General features: G+C 41.6%; 2 protein-coding genes across 3 annotated transcripts; both read left to right on the top strand.

Moving 5' to 3' along the window:
* The first annotated feature begins 1,559 nt into the window (after positions 1-1,559).
* On the top strand, positions 1,560-4,671 carry LOC115689656 (protein SUPPRESSOR OF GENE SILENCING 3-like). The gene is made up of 5 exons (XM_030615781.2): positions 1,560-2,616; positions 2,825-3,119; positions 3,272-3,516; positions 3,984-4,141; positions 4,221-4,671. Exons 1-5 carry the CDS (start codon positions 1,579-1,581, stop codon positions 4,417-4,419), a joined length of 1,935 nt encoding a protein of 644 aa, XP_030471641.1. The 5' UTR covers positions 1,560-1,578; the 3' UTR covers positions 4,420-4,671.
* A 4,076-nt stretch (positions 4,672-8,747) lies between these two features.
* Positions 8,748-13,645, top strand: LOC115689657 (protein SUPPRESSOR OF GENE SILENCING 3-like). Of its 2 annotated transcripts, none has more exons than XM_056312574.1 (6): positions 8,748-8,873; positions 10,528-11,578; positions 11,786-12,080; positions 12,229-12,473; positions 12,900-13,057; positions 13,138-13,645. In XM_056312574.1, the coding sequence occupies exons 2-6, from the start codon at positions 10,547-10,549 to the stop codon at positions 13,334-13,336; spliced, it is 1,929 nt and encodes a 642-aa protein (XP_056168549.1). In that variant the 5' UTR covers positions 8,748-8,873; positions 10,528-10,546; the 3' UTR covers positions 13,337-13,645. The 2 variants fall into 2 exon arrangements, with proteins under 2 accessions (XP_056168549.1, XP_056168550.1); XM_056312575.1 differs by lacking the exon at positions 8,748-8,873 and adding an exon at positions 10,018-10,211.
* Positions 13,646-14,226: the final 581 nt, after the last annotated feature.

Here is a 14,226-nt window from a genome sequence, read left to right as displayed (position 1 = left end):
TGGATATGTACAAAAAGTATAGAGATCACATTGAATAAATTAAAATTTCAGGAATCGCATTATGCATTGAGCTAAAATTTAGAGGTTGTTTGTGTCATTATCCCTACGAATTATATATAAATAATATTTAATTTTTTATTTTTGGTGTGTCCAAATTCCAAACAGCAAAATTCGAATAAATTATTTTTGGCAGACGGTTCGGAGACAGATATAATATTAGTGGGCCCCCGGGGACGGCAAATCCCACGCGGGGCCACACTGCTCAACTTCCGGTGGTGGTCGGTCGCCGTCTCGTCTCAGCCAGGTCAATACTAAAAATAGCAGAGTAAAAAAAAGGAAGAGAAGAAAAAAGCTACAAAAATAAAAAGAGAGAAAAAGGACAGATTATTATTATAGGGGGAATTGAATAAGGCTATTGAGATCCGGCACCATGCGAAAGGAGGCGCTCTGCCTTCTTCACACACACTTCACACTTGCTGCTCTCTCTCTCTCTCTCTCGTTTTCCCAACTTTTTCCCACGATCTATTTTGACTCTCTCTCTCTCTCTCTCTCTCTCGGTCTTCTTCAGCCTCTTCCGCTCCTCTCGCCGCCCCGCCGGTCGTCTCCTCCCGGTGTTGCTCCATCTTCAGGTACTCTCTCTCTCTCTGGATCTCCATCTTCAGGTGCGTGGACGCATTTGGTTATTTACTGCGTGTGCTCTTTTTTTTTTCTTTCTTTTTTTTTTGAGCTCCGGGTGAGAAAATACGGGGCTGTCTCGAGCGTGGTTTTTGCGTTAAAACTTTGATAGAAACGAGTGAAAAAACAAAGAAAAAGAAAGAAAGGAAAAACGGTTGGGCCGTCTTTGAGGGGGAACTAGTGTTTGAAGTACCCTGTTTTTCTGTTTTTCCCAGTTTGGATTGGGGGGGGGGGGGTGTTGATTAGGAGGGTCTTAAGAGAGGGAGAGCATAGATTAAGAAAATGTACTCCTTGATTGGTAGGAGGGATTGAGATCGAGGTATTCAGAGAGACGAAGAAGAAGAAGAAGAAGAAGAAGGGATATGGTATGGACTATGGAGGAGGGATTGGAAGAGTCCCCAAATTCCCTTTGCTTCCTCTAATCTCCCTCAAATCAGTTCTTCTTGTTTGTTCTCATTTTTATTTTTATTTTTAATTTTTGGTCCATCTACTTCTTTTCACTTGCCATACTGTTTAATCCTAAAAGTATGCATCCCTCACAACTCCGTTTAAAATTTTTTTTTTTAACGCATTTTCATATTAAGCCACGGTTCAATTCTTCTGTTAATACTTCTTCTCCGTTTCGTTCGTTCGTTCGTTCGTTTGACTTTTTACGTATCTTCTCTATTATAATTTTTCGGTTGTAACCACAGCGTGCTCTTTTTAATACTCGTTTTCATTTTTTTCCGCTGTTGTCATGATACGATGAGTTAGAATGGGGAAGAATAAAAAAAACCAGAAGAGGGGGCTTTGTCTCTTTCATTTTTTGTTGCATGGTTTTAATATTTATCGTTTAACTTTATATCGATTCTTCTCTTTAAGTTCTAACTAAATATGTAATCCGGCTAGGGTTTGCGCACAAAGATGAATTCCAGGGGAGGGAGCTGGAGTTCTTCTACTTCTGGCAACAATAGTCATCCATCTGCCAAGGGTAAAGAGACGTCAGAGGTTGAGCGGTTGAGTCGGGGAGTGGGAGAAGTTCGATTGGATTCTGCACCAGATGATGGTGGTGAGTGGGAAGTATATGCTAGGAAAGCGAAAACCAAAGCTGGAAGCAGCTCCGGGAAGCCCCGGCCTCCTCAGAATTCTAATTCTAAAGCATGGGTGCAGCAAGATGTGGCTCAGAAGCCAGTTATGCGGACTAATAGTGGATCGGGGAGGGCAGCTGGCAACAATTCCTGGTTCCCACAAGCTGCTGATTACAGGAAACCAGCTGGTAGAGGTAGAGGAAGCACTAGGCCTCCACAATATGTGGCCACGCAAAATGCGATTAGTGCACCTCTCGAGCATGGATGGAATTGGCAAGGCAGAGCTGGTTCGGTGCAGGATAGGTTTCAAGACGATGACCAAACTAATTATAACTTGTCCTCAAATGATGCTGCTGGTGGGGACGGTGAGGGCGACAAGGATCATGATGCTGACGATGACGACCTGGACGACGATGACATTGATATGATGGATGATTCTGATGATGATTTGATGAGCGATGAGTTTGATTCCGACGCAAGTCAAAAGAGCCATGGAACGCGGAAGAACAATAAGTGGTTTAAGAAATTTTTTGAGATAATGGGTTCGTTGACTGTTGAGGAGATCAATGAGCCTGGAAGGCAGTGGCACTGTCCTGCTTGTCGTGGGGGTCCTGGTGCCATCGACTGGTATCGAGGTCTGCAGCCTTTGATGGCACATGCAAAAACGATCGGAGCGAAAAGGGTTAAGCTTCACCGGGAGCTTGCGGAACTCTTGGATGAAGAGCTGATGAGGAGAGGCACTTCAGTGGTCCCCGCTGGCGAAGTATTTGGTAAGTGGAAAGGGTTGAAGGTCGAGGAGAAAGATTATGACATAGTGTGGCCTCCAATGGTTGTCATCATGAACACAATCCTGGAAAAGGGCGAAGATGACAAGGTAAAGTTGTCTTCTCTCGCGACGACACTCTGTATTGACAATAGTGGAAAGACTGGTGTTTTCTGTTCATTTCATTGATGACATGTCACTTTCTATCTAAAATATTTAGTCATCAAAGTACAGGCGGCTGCATTGTGATTTGGTAGAAAATTCGTCATTTATGTTTAGGTAGAGTACAAATTGAACTTGGCGTTGTCTTCTATTTCAGTGGATTGGTATGGGAAACCAAGAACTTCTGGACTACTTCGAAAAATATCCAGCCGTAAAAGCTCGTCATGCTTACGGTCCTCAGGGTCATCGTGGCATGAGCATTCTCATTTTTGAGAGCTCTATGAGGGGTTTTTTCGAGGCTGAACGTCTGCACAAGCACTTTGTAGACCAAGGAACAGACAGAACTGCTTGGGATCGCCGAGGTGCCTTATTTTATCCTGGGGGAAAACGTCAGCTTTATGGATATATGGCAAAAAAAGAGGATTTAGACATTTTTAACAGGCATGCACAAGGTCTCTCTCTCTCTCTCTCGCTCTCTCTCTCTCTCTTCAGGCGTGTGGGTTTGTGTTGTTGCATGTGTGTTTGTTTATATATTGAATCTGTATTGCCTGTGTATTTTCTTTTCTGTTTTGACCCTTCGGTTTCAAAATATTTTTGTGGTCAGCTAAATCTAAGCTGAAATTTGAGATGAGATCCTACAAAGAGATGGTGGTCAACCAAGTTAATCAGATGACAGAGGACAACCAGCAACTCATCTGGTTTAAGAACAAGGTTGTTAAGGAGCGAAAGCACTCGAGGGCACTCGAGAAATCATTCGACATTGTGAGTGAGAAGCTGCGGAAGACCATGGAGGAGAACCGTATTGTCAGGCACAGAACAAAGATGCAACATGAACAGAACAAGGAGGAAGTATGGATTCATATCTCAGTAAAAATAAGTTTGAGAAATCTTTTTCTAGAGCTAAACATCGCGTCCATGTGCTTGTATTTCTGTTGTCATTACATTTGCGGAAGAAGTCAATTGACCTGGAGAAACAAAACTTTTCAATTGACCTGGAGAAACAAAACCTTTTCATTTCAACTTTATTTTTTGAAATTGCGACAAGCAGTATACTTTTGCCCACTTGCATGCTTTTTGCCCCTCTATGTTTTTCATATTGAAAGTTCTAGCCAATCCTCATGATTATCACTCTCAGGCTCTCTTTTTTTTTTTATGTTTTTGAAAGGCTGAATTTGGTCCATACTATTTGCTCATTGTGTTTGGTGGAATATTTGAATGTCTTCATAGAATGTTAATCCGCTATGATTAAAGAATACCCGCTTCCCCCCCTGTTGTATAGTTAATGTCCGCTAACTCTTGCAATGTGCTTCCAACAGATGGATTATCAGGAGCAGTTCTTCAAAGAGCAAATGAAGGTCATCCATGATGAATTAAATGCGAAGGAAGAGGATTTTGAGAGGAAACAGCAGGAGAAGAGGGAGCGAGTGAAGCAATCAAAAGCTTATCCTTCAAGTGAAAAAGATAAGAAGAGGGGGTACTAAAAGTTCTACTCTGCTGTTCCCATTTTGTTTCACCCCACGATTAACTGCTTACTGACTTCGGTTTTGGTTCAGGATGGAGGAAATTGCCGAGTTCATACAGCTTCAGGAAAAGGAAATGGAGGAATTCGTGGCGAAAAGGGAGATGCTGGAGAAAGGGCATGAAGACAAGCTGGTGGCGATGAAGAAGAGGCATTGGGATGAGGAAGTGGAGTTGGAGAAGGAGTTCAAGACCCAACTCACTCAACTCATGGAGTCATACTCCCACCACTGATTGACCTGGACGAGATGTGGATGTTGCCCTCTTACCTGGAGAGTGTAGAGGCCTTCCAACCTCTTTAATGTGTTGTCCGGCCAGTGGGCTGTTTTTCAGGTTCATGTTTTTTGGGACCGATGACTTTTTATGTTGCATGTCACAGGAAAAAAAAAAGGAGTTGTCAACAATTTACGTTATTAGACCAAAAAAAACCAATTTACGTTATGCTTTAGTACTTTTCGGCATCGATCAAAAGGCATTGTTTGTGGATGTTTGAGGTCAATAGAGACCAAATTCACCTTGTCTGCAAAACCATCAAGAATCGTTAATTAGGAAATGGAAGAGAGATATGGCGAGCTTTAAGATTTGTGAATTTAAGAGGACCCGTTCCATGTGAACGCAAATGAAAAATTCTCTGATGCAACTATAGTTTAAATGGCTACGATCGATCGTTTTGATAATTTCTGCAGACGACGGGGATGCTGGTACAAAGTGAAATGATTTTCTTTTGTTTCAAAGATCATGAAACATAGTCATGATTTCACATGACCGTAATGTTAGATTGAGCAATGAGAGCAGAATTTCAAATTTGAAAAAAAAAATATAATTCACAAATGCCTCTTATTTCTTTTTTTGGGGCATGCTAGGAAACGTCTCGCCGGATTCGTGTCGATCTGGGGTTTTCGTGATGGCTCTCTTTCCACTCTCAGTATTTGCATCTGTCTCTTTTCTCTCGTGTTTCTCACTTGATTGGGTTGTTATTTTACAACCCTCGGAACATCTCCGTCACAGAGCAGGCGAGACTGATATCCTCGGTCTTCGCTTTAAGTCTACCCTACTCTTGATAATCCATTCGGTCTGGTCGAGTCGGAATGCTTTCATCACCCGATCACGTTGAGCATTGAACTTACACGTCGAGATTGAATTAATATTACCTTGAAAGAAGTGGAGCACATGACTCCAAATCAATTTCGGGTTAATAGATCATGTCGGGAGCAACCAAAATGAGGATTTCTTGGATTTCAATGGCACAAAGCTTTGGTCACCGGGATTTCTAGCAATGATAGGATTGGATAAGATAGAGTATGAAATCCTATATACTATTCACTGTTTGGCGAATCACAGTAATAAAGCCGGATACTTTCATTTCCTGTTATATCTATTGCTTAATATGAACGGTATATAAATATAAATGAACCTAAAAATGCACAAACGGAAATGGTAATAATTTCTCATGATTCACTAGTAAAGAAACCACAAATACACAAATAGAGATAATCTCCATCAATCAATTCATAATTATTGTTTGATCTACATCTTAAACATGTTGGACAATGACAAGAAATGTAAATAGAATATGACAACATCGACGAGGTAGATCGGCCAGCATACGCCAGATCTAATAAAAGAGAGAAAACATGATTATTCACTCTTACGATTCCGAAAAATATAGTGCTTTGGCCCTTTCGTCACTTATGTGAAATTTCAACGTGAATAAAAAAGTTGCAGAAAATGGGAGTTTGAACTCTTTTGTTGCTTTTGTGGACTTTTGATGTGAGCTAGAGAGTTACGGAGGCGAATGAGTTTGGACTCTTTCGTCATTTTCATGGAGCTTTGATGTGAACAAAGAATTACGGAAGTTGTGAAACTTCAACATGGACCAAAGATACGGAGAAGAAGGAGGGGAAGTGAATTAGAAATATTCATTTCAAGTTTAAATTTGTTCATTTAAAATCGGGGTTCTACTTTATTTTTATACACTTATTTTTTAACAAATTTTCCTCTCTTTTTTATTTCTTTTTTATTCCCTTCCTTTATTAAATAATAAACTATATTAATATACCTAAAATATGTAATAAATATAGATATTGAATATATATAAACTTAATATATATTATGGAATAGAAAGAAAGCAAATATATAAATAACATTAGGAATAAAAAACGAAAACTTGTCCATTAATTTTTTTGTTATTTTTAATTTTTTTATATTAGAATCTGAATATTATTTTATATATAATTATTACTTTAATTTTTTGATTTAAAGAAGTTTGTTATTCAAGAAAAATAGCTTTTATGCCATGGATATAAGAAATCATATCCATCTTTATTCCACCTCTCCCGTGAGATATTTTTATCTAGGCTATATCTTCTTTACATCTGACTTTATCCTATCTTAGGTAAGCACTAAATACGGGTTATGATACATTTTATTCTATCCCGATTTTTGTCCTGATTATCAAACGTAGTTCAAAAGATTTACCAGAATTATCATTAATTTCATATAAGAAGATTTGTACATGATGATCGAATCTCTATGCTCGTGCAAACACCAAATTGTGTATAGACGGAGAACTTCCAAATAAACGTGATCACCGCACATATAAAAATATAATTATATAAAATATGAAATTTTTTTTAGGGGGGCATGGCTTTTCCTTGGTTGGGAAGTAAATTCATGGATCGGCATTGTAAATGACTTCATCAACCAGGAGTTCCCACTTCCAATCGCAAAATTAGAATAATAATAAGGGAAAAAGTCATAAAAAAATTTCAAATGATACTCACTGTGACATATTTATCTTAAACTTTTTATGTGATATAAAAAATTTCAAATTTGTACTTGTGTGATACGTTTACCATCCCTCAATGATCATTGCTAAAAATTTGTCTTCATGGACTCCGAAAAGCAAATAATGTTGACATGCCCATGAGGCTAAAGTGAAATAAAAACGATATTGTTTTGGCTAAAAAATCATCTGACGGAACTTTGACAGAGAGCAAATGTATCACATAGGTACAAGTTTTGGGTTTTTTATGTCAAAAGAAAAAATTTATGGCAAATGTATCACAGTGTGTATAGTCTGGGGTTTTGATATCACAAAAAAAGTTCAGGGCAGATGTGTTAAAGTGGACATAATTTGGGGTTTTTGGTGACTTTTTCCTAAATAATAAAGAAAATTTTGCAAAATTTTGAAATATTAGTGGGGCCTGAAAGCTGCGGGAACATAATCTTACGGCCCACTCACCTCGGAGTCGGTCCCCATCTCAAGTCAATACTAAGTGTCCGTTTATTTTGCGAAAAATATTTTCCTCATTTTCTGGCATTTGGTTCGCTTAAAAAAAATGAATTAACAGAAAACTTATGTTTAAATTCAGAAAAATAATTTCCATTTTAAAAAATCAGATATCATTTTCCAAAATATGACTCGGTGTCTGTGCTTAAACCCGAAATTTGTTGCTTGGGCATGGGAGCCCTAATGCTGGTTTCCAGCGTCCAGGACCCAATTTCCGGTGCTTGGGCCCAAATCCATCGAGACTAGGCCCGCGATCTCAGTGCTCGTGCCTTGGTCCTTGGTGTATGTGCCCGTGTCCATTAAAGTCGAGCCCAATACCTTGGTGCCTACATCTAAGTCCATCGAGACCGGACCAAAAGCCCCGGTGCTCATGCCTGATGCCCCAATACCCGATCTTGGATCCACAAAGGTTGAGTGCAAGATCCCGGTACCTGAGCACAAATCCCCAACACACGGGCCCAGATCCACAAAAGTCATGCCCACATCCCCGATGCTCAAACTTTGGACCTCGGGAAGGCCCGGGTCCACAATAGCCATGCTCGAGCCCTCGACGCCTGGGCTCGGGTCCTTGGTGCCCGAGCCAGGGTCTATTAAGGCCGAGGCCTAGGACCTTGGTGCCTGTGCCTGTGCCTGTGCTTGGGTCCATCAAGCCCAGGTTTGGGATCTCGGTGCTCACTCTCAAGTCTATTGAGGTCGAACAGCGGTACCTTAGCACTCGCGCCCCTATCTATCAACGTCGAGCCCGGGACCCTAGTGCCTATGCCCCGATCCTTGGTGCCCAGGTCGGGCCCCATCGAGGCCACACCCGGGACTGTGTGGTGCCCGTATCCGGTACCGTAGCTATCAATTCACAAAATTACGAGCGTCCGAATAGCGTACGTCTCTTTAGGAAAATTAAATATGATTCTCTATACCAAACACGGAATATGACGCTATTGGGGTCCGCACCATGCACGCCCAAAGATCGTCCTCCGTTCCTCGTCGCGCCTTCACTCCTTCATTTCACATTTTTCCTACGATCTTCGCTCTTTCTCTCTCCCTCTCCCTCTCTCTCTGTGTCAGTCGTTCAGTCTTCCGCTCCTCTCGCCGTCGCGCCCGCTTCACCCTGCGCGATCTCCTCCGACTCATTCGATCTTCAGGTACTCTCTCTTCTCTCTCCCTCTATCTCTCCGCCTGCGCTTGTTCATGTGCGTTTCCGCTGCTACTTGTTTGCATGCATGCATCACGAGGCCCCTCCATTCGTCGCCCCACCACCTCCTCTCTGTTGCGTCCTTGTTGGGTTGAGTGCATCGGCTCACGAAGTCGCCTTTCTGGTTGCGCCTTTCGACCCTGTTTTTTCGGCCTCTCGGGACTGGTCGTTCCTAGGGTCGGTCGCGTCGGAATCGGAGGTGCACTGGTGGGTTCTGCGTGGTTTCTCCCCCATTCCTTTCCTCTGGTCGTCTCGCCATCCACGTATCGATCGAAACGGTATAGGTTTCCTTGTCGATTTCGGGATGCTTTTTGGTTATCATCCACTCTCTCCGTATCTCCTTGCGTGTGCGTGTTTGCTGTAAAACCTTGAGAGAAAAGAGCAAAAGAGAAAACGTTGGGCCTATGAGGGGAACTGTTCAAAGTAACTTTTTTTTTCCTTTTTTCCAGTTTGGATGGGGGGTGATTAGGAGTGTTTTAGAGAGGAAGAGGGAAGATTAAGAAAATGTACTTCTTGATTGGTAGGAGGGATTGAGATCAAGGGACTTAAGAAGGGATATGGAGGAGGGATTAGAGTCCCAAATTTCCTTTGCTTTCTCTAATCTCCTCAAATCAGTCCAAATCTGGATATTGTGGGAGACTCTGTAAATTATTATTTTCCCCTCTCTTACATGTACGCCCCCTTGTTATTTCTATAAAACATTGATGTCATGTGAGCCTTAATTCTCTTTTGGCGAATAAAAAACACCCCTTTTTCTTGTTTACTTTTCATTTTTGTCATCTACTTCTTTTAACTTGCCGTGTTGTTAATCCTGTGAGTATGCATCTCTGACAACTTCGTTAGGATTTTTTAGCATTTTCATATGAGCCTCAGTTCACTTCTTTTGCTGGCAAAAAGATAAAGGGTATACTTTTTCTCCGTTTCGTTCGTTCGACTTTTTAAGTATCTTTCCTATAATTTTTCGGTTGTGAGCATAACATGCCTTTTTAAACTTGTTTTCAAGTTTTGTGGCTTTGTCAATTTATAGAAGATCATGTCAAAGTAATGCGTACTTTAGTCATTCATGGTGCGCGATCTTCATTGGTTCACTACTTTAACATTGCTAACATCAACCCCGCACATCGGCGCGATAACGTGAATTAATTTGGTAAAATCAATTTTCATTCATTTTTATCTTCGAAGAATTCTTTTCTGCTCTTTTCTCCTCTTCAACTAAACATGAAATTGTCAAATTCCCTTCTTAACAACAATAAAACAAATCATGTCCTGTCTTTTTCTCTCTCTCCTGAGGTCATTATCCGAATCCTTTCCATTCTCTTCTAAGTACTCCATCCAAACTGAGTGTTGATGTGTTTTTGGTGCTATCTGATGGAAACTTTTTCTTCTATTTCCTTACTTTTGCTTTTCCTCCCCTGTATGGAGTCCCTCAAAAGATCGGGAGATGGAAATTATCAAATAGGTGGACAAGAAGGAGGCTTGGATGGATTTAATCTGTTCTACTTCTGTCAGTTTATTCCCCATTTTGCATTAAGAGTGTTGCTTTAGGTAAGATGTTGTTCATCACCTCAGCAGCTTTATCCACCTTGGTGACAGGAAACCATAAATTAAAACGAATGGGTAGACCGCCTTAAATTTTTTTTTTTTCTTTTTGGAAGTGGGGGAGGGGGGGGGGGGGGGGGGGTCATCACTTCTGGCCAAAGTTTAGTTCATTTAATTTCACTGTTGTCATGATACGATGAGTTAGAATGGGAAAAAACCAGAAAGGGGCCTATATCTTTCATTTTTGTTGCATGGTTTTTTTATTTTTTGTCTACTTTATATCAATTCTTTTCTTTAATTTCTAACTGAATATGTAATCCAGCTAGGGTTTGCGTACAAAGATGAGTTCCAGGAGAGGGAGCTGGAGTTCTTCTAGCTCTGGTAACAATAGTCATCCATCTTCCAAGGGTAAAGAGACATCAGAGGTTGAGCAATTGAGTCGGGGAGTGGGAGAAGTTCGATTGGATTCTGCACCAGTTGATGGTGGTGAGTGGGAAGTATATGCTAGGAAATCGAAAACCAAAGCTGGAAGTAGCTCCGGGAAACCCCGGCCTCCTCAGAATTCTAATTCTAAAGCATGGGGGCAGCAAGATGTGGCTCAGAAGCCAGTTATAAGGACTAATAGTGGATCAGGGAGGGCAGCTGGCAGCAATTCCTGGTTCCCACAAGCTTCTGACATTAGGAAACCAGCTGGTAGAGGAAGCATGAGGTCTCCACAATATTTGGCGCCACAAACTTTGATTAGTGCACCTCTTGAGCATGGATGGAATTGGCAAGGCAGAGCTGGTTCGGTGCAGGATAGCTTTCAAGAGGATGACCAAATTAATTATAACTTGTCCTCAAATGATGCTGCTGGTGAGGACGGCGAGGGCGACAAGGATCATGATGCTGACGAAGATGACCTGGATGACGATGACATTGATATGATGGATGATTCTGATGATGATTTGATGAGTGATGAATTTGATTCCGACACAAGTCAAAAGAGCCATGGAACGCGGAAGAACAGTAGCTGGTTTAAGAAATTTTTTGAGGTAATCAATTCGTTGCCTTTAGATAAGATAAACGATCCTGAACGGCAGTGGCACTGTCCTGCTTGTCGTGGGGGTCCTGGTGCAATCGATTGGTATCGAGGTCTGCAGCCTTTGATGGCACATGCAAAAACAATCGGAGCGAAAAGGGTTAAGCTTCACCGGGAGCTTGCGGAACTCTTGGATGAAGAGTTGATGAGGAGAGGCACTTCAGTGGTCCCCGCTGGCGAAGTATTTGGTAAGTGGAAAGGGTTGAAGGACGAGGAGAAAGATTATGACATAGTGTGGCCGCCAATGGTTGTCATCATGAACACAATCCTGGAAAAGGGCGAAGATGACAAGGTAAAGTTGTCTTCTCTCGCGACGACACTCTGTATTGACAATAGTGGAAAGACTGGTGTTTTCTGTTCATTTCATTGATGACATGTCACTTTCTATCTTAAAATTTTAGTCAGCAAAGTATAGGCAACTGCATTGTGATCTGTTGGAAAATGCATCATTTATGTTTAGGTAGAGTACAATTGAACTCTGCCTTGTCTTCAATTTCAGTGGATTGGTATGGGAAACCAAGAACTTCTGGACTCCTTCGAAAAATATCCAGCCGTAAAAGCTCGCCATGCTTACGGTCCTCGGGGTCACCGTGGCATGAGCATTCTCATTTTTGAGAGCTCTGTGAGGGGCTTTTTTGAGGCTGAACGTCTACACAAGCACTTTGCAGACCAAGGAACAGATAGAAATGCTTGGGATCGCCGAGGAGCCTTATTTTATCCTGGGGGAAAACGTCAGCTTTATGGATATATAGCCAAAAAGGAGGATTTAGACATTTTTAACAGGCATTCACAAGGTCTCTCTCTCTCTCTCTCTCCTCTCTCTCTCTCCAGGCGTGTGGGTTTGTGTGGTTGCATGTGTGTTTGTTGTATATTGAATCTGTATTGCCTGTGTATTTTCATTTCTGTTTTGACCCTTCGGTTTCAAAATATTTTTGTGGTCAGCTAAATCTAAGCTGAAATTTGAGATGAGATCCTACAAAGAGACGGTGGTCAACCAAATTAATCAGATGACAGAGGACAACCAGCAACTCATCTGGCTTAAGAACAAGGTTGTTAAGGAGCGAATGCACTCGAGGGCACTCGAGAAATCACTTGGCATTGTGAATGAAAGGCTGGGGAGGACCATGGAGGAGAACTGTATTGTCAAGCAAAGAACAAAAATATTCTATGAACAGAACAAGGAGGAAGTATGGATTCATATCTCAGTAAAACTAAGTTTGAGAAATCTTTTTCTAGAGCTATATATCACTTCAATGTGCTTGTATTCTGTTGTTATTTCATTTGCGGAAGAAGTAAATTGACCTGGAGAAACAAAAGTTTTTCATTTCAACTTTAGTTTTTCAAACTGCGAGAAGCAGTATACTTTTGCCCACTTGCATGCCTTTTGCCCCTCTATGTTTACCATATCAAAAGGTTAGGCCAATCCTTAGGATTATAAATCTCAGGCTCAATTTTTTTGAAAGGCTGAATTTGGTCCATGCTATTTGCTCATTGTGTTTGGTGGAATATTTGAATATCTTAGTAGAATGTTTATCGCGTATGATTAAAGAATACGCGCTTCCCCCCATGTTGTATTTTCATGTCCACTTACTCTTGCGATGTGCTTCCGACAGACGGATTATCAGGAGCAGTTTTACAAAGAGCAAATTAAGGTCATGCATGATGAATTGAATGCGGAGGAAGAGGACTTCGAGAGGGAACAACAGGAGAAGAGAGAGCAAGTGAAGCTGTCAAATGCCAATCCTTCGAGTGCTGAAGATGAAAAGAGGGGGTACTGAAAGCTTTACTGTGCTGTTCTTATTTTCTTCCATTCCTCGACAATTGCGGTACTGATTTGGGCTTTTGGTTTAGGATGGAGGAAATCGCCGAGTTCATTCAGCTTCAGGAAAAGGAAATGGAGGAATTTGTGGCGAAAAGGGAGTTGTTGGAGAAAAGGCACCAAGAGAAGCTGGCGGCGACGAAGAAGAGGCGCTGGGTTGAGGATGTGGAGTTGGAGAAGGAGTTCAAAACCGAACTCACTCAACTCATGGAGTCATACTCCCGCCGCTGATTGGACCTGGACGAGAGATGTGGACGTTGCTTCTCTTACCTCTCTGAGAGTAGAGGAGAGGCCTTGTTGCATGTCACCAAGAAAAAGGAGTTTACTTGTAAAATCATTTGCTTATATACTAAAAGCAACGTTTTTCAACAATTTACTTTATGCTTTAAAACTTTTCGGCATCGATCAAATGGCAATGCATGTGGATGTTTAGGCCAATAGAAACCATAATCACCTCGTCTGCAAAACCATCAAAAATCGTTTGAATGTAAGAGGACTCACCGCATATACAAATTTCTCAGACATAAATGTTGTTTTAGATGCTATGGTGCATTGTTTTAATTTTGCAAACGATAACCGATCTTTATCTAGCTTGATTTTACCAAGCGTGCTCGGACAAAGTGTGTACTAAAAGAGACGAATGGAACACGTTCATGTGAGTAAGAAATGAAAGTTGAATTTCAAATATTTAAACAAATATGACACGTGCAATACTTCACATCTTTTTGGGGCATGCTAGGAAACGTCTCGCCGGATTCGGGAGGTTTTTGTGATGGCCCTATCTTTCCACCACAAAGGCAAAAAATCTTATCGTTCCATCCCAATTTTGTTTGCCAAACCCCAACCGACTGATTTGGAAAGGAATAAGCCGTTGCGCATGAGGCGGGGCCCAACTTTTTTTTTTTTGGGGGAGGGGGCGGGGGGGGGATAATTCCTCAATTTCCCTTCATGGCACGTGAAGCATTCGCTCTCGCCGGAGATTTGGGGACAAAGCGAGACAATTTTCGTGCAAGTTAGGGTGGTGGGGGGCGCAATTTGGAACAAAAGGACGGTTCCCTGGGGTTACTTTTGAGAATCTGCGCGCAATCTCGGGGGGTGAAAAACTGGAACTTCGCCTTAAG

Source organism: Syzygium oleosum, unplaced genomic scaffold (assembly GCF_021117445.2).
Source record: "Syzygium oleosum isolate NSW1041296 unplaced genomic scaffold, Sole_v2.1 Sole_v2.06, whole genome shotgun sequence".
Lineage (NCBI taxonomy): Eukaryota > Viridiplantae > Streptophyta > Magnoliopsida > Myrtales > Myrtaceae > Syzygium > Syzygium oleosum.
The sequence above is the reverse complement of the archived record's forward strand: the minus strand, read 5'-3'. Positions and strand labels throughout refer to the sequence as shown.